Raw genomic sequence first — 5,000 nt, 5'->3', positions numbered from 1 at the left:
GCTGACCTTATTATTCTTGATTCAGATTGCCCCACACATGTTGACATACTCATGTATTCTATTTCATGCATTGACCTCTCTCTATGCTACCCTTCTCTTCATTTAGATTTCCATTGGTCAGTTCTATATATTTTTTCCTATAGTGACCACTTTCCATTTCTCCTCTCTCCTATTTCATATGTACCACTTCCTACCTCCCCACTCTGGTGCTTTGATAGAGCCGACTGGCGTACTTTCACTTCACTCTCAGCTATTCCTACCACTCCATCCTCCTTCTCGTCCATTTCAGATATGATACAATGTTTCAGAACTACAGTCCTAAGAGCTCTTAGGACTGTAGTTCTGAAACATTGTCCATACAGCTCGAACCTCAAGACCCTATACCTCCAAATGTGTTTCATGGTGGAATTATGATTGCATCAAAGGGCTTCGCATAAAACTTGCAGACTGGTACAGTTACCACTACAAACAAGGCACCCCTAATCAATTATCAGCCCTTTTCTCCTTTAACCCAATGCCAAGGGGCATGACGTGTATGTACGTGCCATGCCCAATGTGAGTTACTTGTTTAATTGTTTTTACACATAGATGACTACAATTGTACTAAGTCACCAATGAGCCAATGACAAGTACTGCCTGTCTTGCCCATTTACCCTTTTCTTTGATTTATGAAAATATTTTACGTTATCTTATCTTGCTGTTACTGATGTTTATAACATTATAGTAATTATAATGTTAATAATAAAAATATCACCTTCGATATTCATAGCACTGCATTTTTCCTGCCAATTCAAATTGGGTAAGATCACAAGGTCTACTAATTGACTCCTTTGTGGCTAAGCAGTAGCATATCCATCTTGGTGCAGAGACATTTCACAAAAAATATAAAAAATGAGCACAGCATTTTACCTTGCCTGTTACACTGAGTAGTGCAATGCCTCGGTAATTGCTGCAATCCCAGCGATCCCCTTTCCCCTTCCAGAGAGGGATGACCACACCCCTCAGCAGTTCAGGGGGAATGGTACCAGTCTGCCAGATAGCAGTCTTATAATGTTCTTTTTTCTTCCTCTGAAACACCACAACACTCATGAAGGCCCTAACAGTATTCAATACCATATGCTCAGACACCTTCCATTTTCCTCTCTATCCTTCCTATTATCTATTTTCAACTATAAATGGATGTCAGGAAATTTTCCTTCTCATTGGCGAGAAGCTCTTATCCACCCCTTCTTGAAACCCAATAAAACAGGTACCCCCCTAGGTACTAGAGCAAATGGTTAACTTCTGCTGAATGTGGTATCTTGAATCTCACAATCTTCTCTCTACTTCCCAGTTTGGTTTCTGCTGTGCCCAAAGTACAGCAGAACCCCTTGCTCTTTTTGAGACATATATTACATCTGCATTTGCACACCATGAATCTGTATTAGCCATATTCTTTGACCTAGAAAAAGCATATGATACTACATGGCGTTACCATATTCTCCAAAAATTGTCCTCCCTAGGCATACGCGGAAACATGGGTGCCTTTATACAGTCTTTCCTCTCCAAATGCACCTTCCAGGTCAAAATTGCCTCTTCCACATCATTGTCATTTCCTCAGTTTAAAGGTGCCAAACAAGCCAATGTGCTCTCCGTTTTACCACTAGGCTCCTGATCATCACTATATGTTGATGATTTCACCCTCTTCACCTCTGGCACATCCATACCAAGTCTCTGCCAATTCCTTCAGTCTGCAATATTAGCAGTATCTTCCTGGGCCACTAACCATGGCTTCCACTTTTCAACTTCCAAATCTTTCTCTATCCTTTTCTCACACACTATTCTTATATGGCACATCATTCCAATATCATTCCTCTGGCAAACTGCCTGGCATTATTTTTGACACCAACTTGTCCTGACAAGACCATATCTTTTTCATTAAAGAAAAAGCTCACAGCCGCCTCCGAATCTTACAAACTCTGTCCCATATACCCTGGGGCTCAGATCACAAAACTCTCCTCCATCTTCATGATACCTTGATCTTCTCCACTCTCAATTATGGATGCTTTATCTACTCCTCTGCCTCAACTGCCCTCCTAGCTCATCTCGATACAATCCACCACTGAGGTCTTCACTTGTCTCTAGGCTCCTTCCGCTCCTCACCAGTTGAGAGCCTGTACACTGAATCAGGCATTCCATCTCTCTTTTGGCGTCATACCCTTCTCTCTCTCGCTCAATTCCACCAACTTTCCCTCACCAAACTAACTATCCCACGATCCCTGCTTCCTACCTTTGCTTCTTTTCCACCTTTACCTACTCCTTTCTCCATTTGCATTGATACCCTCCTCTCCTATTCCCCTTTTCCCCATCTCCGACCTCTTCTGTTTTCTGTCCATTCTGTCCCTCCATGGCTTACACCTCCCTGCTGTCCTTCTCACCCATTTCCTTGACCTTGCCTCCATTCATTCCTCCAGTATTCATGATTACACGGATGGCTCTAAATCCACCTCCAGTGCTGGTTTCACCGTAACCTTCCTAACTCACATTTTCAAGTACCCCCTCCCTCCTCAATTCAGTGTCCTTACTACAGAACTGTACGCACTCCTTTTTCCCTTAAAACTCACATACTCACTCCCTTCTTCTTTCACTATTTTCACTGATTCCCGTAACTCATTACCTTTCATAAATTCAAAGCACTTGACCAACCCCCATATTTGTGAGATCTAGAACTGGTTGTTCTACCTGTCCACATGCCATAAAACTATCAGATTTTGCCGGGTGCCCAGCCATGTTGGAATCCCCAGCAATGAACAGGCAGATACTGTAGCACACTAAGCCGCCATGTCCACATCACACCAACCACATTTTTCATATATTCCAGGCATGGATTATTACCCCCACTTTAAGACCTTCTTGTATAACTGATGGCAATCTTTCTGGTCAAGTCTCTGCACTAATAAATTACATACTGTAAAACTATTAATCTCCTCCTGGTCAGCTCCATTTCATCAGTACAGACATTGGGAGACAGTTCTCGCCTGTCTAACACACTCCTATCTGATGTCACATTCTAATCCACTCCTATGTTCCCTATGTAATGCCCCTCTTTCAGTTCCACACATTCTGTTGTCCTGTCCATGGTTTGATGCAACCTGTACCCCTCCCTTCACTGACCTCCCAACCTATAAGACATCCTTACAGAAATTCACATTTTCTGCTTTGACAACCTGTTCTCCTTCCTCAGATGCATAAATATCCTTCACTTGATCTAATCCCCTTACCTAATCTTACCTTAACCCATTCACTCATCAACTCCTTTGCCTACCTTTAACCTCTTCAATATTAATCTAGATAGTTAACGTCTAGCAACTAACAGCCCTTCATTACCCTCTACTGTACCTTCCTATAGTGCTACATAACCTTAGATATCTAGCACATTTATTTTGCTTTCAACCATTAACCATTAACCATTGTCCCCTTTGTGGCTAAGCACTAGCAGAGCCATCTATGTGCAGGAAGTTTCACAAAAAAAAAAAAAAAAAAATTCACCGCATTTTCCTGGTGGCACTGTGTTAATTAGTACGGATATTCTTTGTTATGCCCTTGAAGTTTGCAGTATAACATTTGGGAAATATTAAAGTGTAATGTGCATAATTTCATTTCTACACGGCATTTACTTGAGGTCTTCCTTCACAGGTTGCTGACATGTCACAAATGGAATTTAAAGAAGAGCAGTACACATGGTACCAACTGTCACCAAGACACCTGGAGCACAGAGTTCGCCTCCCAACTGCCATCACACTTCATAAACTGGTTCCAAAGCTTCGTTCTACTACTTATGTGCCACAATTATCATCATCAGTTCATATGTATAAAGTAATGGCTGTAAAGGTTTTATATTTGTTCATGTGGTTTATTCATTTGCTTTTAAGGAATAGATTTGAAAATATGATTATCAGCTAGACAATCTATTGATTCTGGGAGTGCATATGTAGATTACATGCTCTGTAATTCTGTTTGTGCACAGATGGCCCAGAAGTGCTGTGTCACCAAGTAGTTAATTACTTTAGCTAATTGGCCTTACCTATATGCTTCATTCCCTGTTTTTTTTTGTTTATTTTCTTCCCATTACTTTAGTGATTTGGTAATATTGCCATACTAATAATAATTATTAATAATAATAACTAGTAGTTTGGGAGGGGGGATTCAAGGAATGAGGTAAAATGTCCATTGTTTGAAATCACAGTGGACATTTTATGTACAGTTACCTGCAGTTATATGGGGTACACTTCATTTTTAAGGAACAGCAGGGGTGGCACCTCTGTGTTTGTTTTTTTATATTTATAGCTTGAACAGATTGGAGCAAATTTCATTAGAAACAAATATAGTATTTCACTTTTATTCATGAATGCTGCTATAAGGTCCATGTATAGACATGCCTAAATACACCAGCACTCATTATAGATAATATAATATGTATTAGCTGGTTGTTTTATGGGTAGCTGGCAGGGGAGGAAAAGTTGTACCTGAGGCTAACAGATATGGCCAATGAAGACTGGTGTATGAAATTCCAGAAAACACCATGGTATATTTTGAAATGAATAACAAAGGGTAGCATATAAAGTTAAGAGAAATAAGTTGTTACAAATACTTTTATGTTAATAGACAAGGTGTCTTGTACAACGTGTGTTATACTTATATGCACACACACCTTGTATGATGGATGTTGGTCTTGGCAAAAAAGCAACTGCTCAATTTTAAAAAGGGAGAATTCATTTAATTGGAGGTGCATGCATCTAGCTACTAGATCACAATGCTTACTGCTCCAGGTTGTCAATTTAAGAGCTAGAAATAATTTAACATGCATAGATTTTCAGCATAATGGTTTGGTATGATTTTTTATATCATATTAATCTCAAGCTTCAATCCATTCAACATGTAGTATAAACATCTAGATAAATACATAGTTGCTGCTTTGACTATTGACTGAACCAGGCTGTATTAAGTATAAGTGTAGACAA

General features: G+C 39.8%; 1 protein-coding gene across 8 annotated transcripts in view; it reads left to right on the top strand.

Annotated features, from left to right (window-relative positions):
• LOC125039581 overlaps nucleotides 1–5,000 on the top strand; it is a 55,622-nt gene that overhangs the window by 34,486 nt on the left and 16,136 nt on the right. For all 8 annotated transcript variants that reach the window (XM_047633702.1, XM_047633700.1, XM_047633696.1 and 5 more), the window contains exon 2: nucleotides 3,676–3,855. In XM_047633702.1, the coding sequence (XP_047489658.1) occupies nucleotides 3,676–3,855 (180 nt within the window). The remainder of the gene's footprint in view (nucleotides 1–3,675; nucleotides 3,856–5,000) is intronic.

Source organism: Penaeus chinensis, chromosome 27 (assembly GCF_019202785.1).
Source record: "Penaeus chinensis breed Huanghai No. 1 chromosome 27, ASM1920278v2, whole genome shotgun sequence".
Classification (NCBI taxonomy): Eukaryota; Metazoa; Arthropoda; class Malacostraca; order Decapoda; family Penaeidae; genus Penaeus; species Penaeus chinensis.
This window is presented reverse-complemented; position numbering and strand designations above follow the sequence as displayed.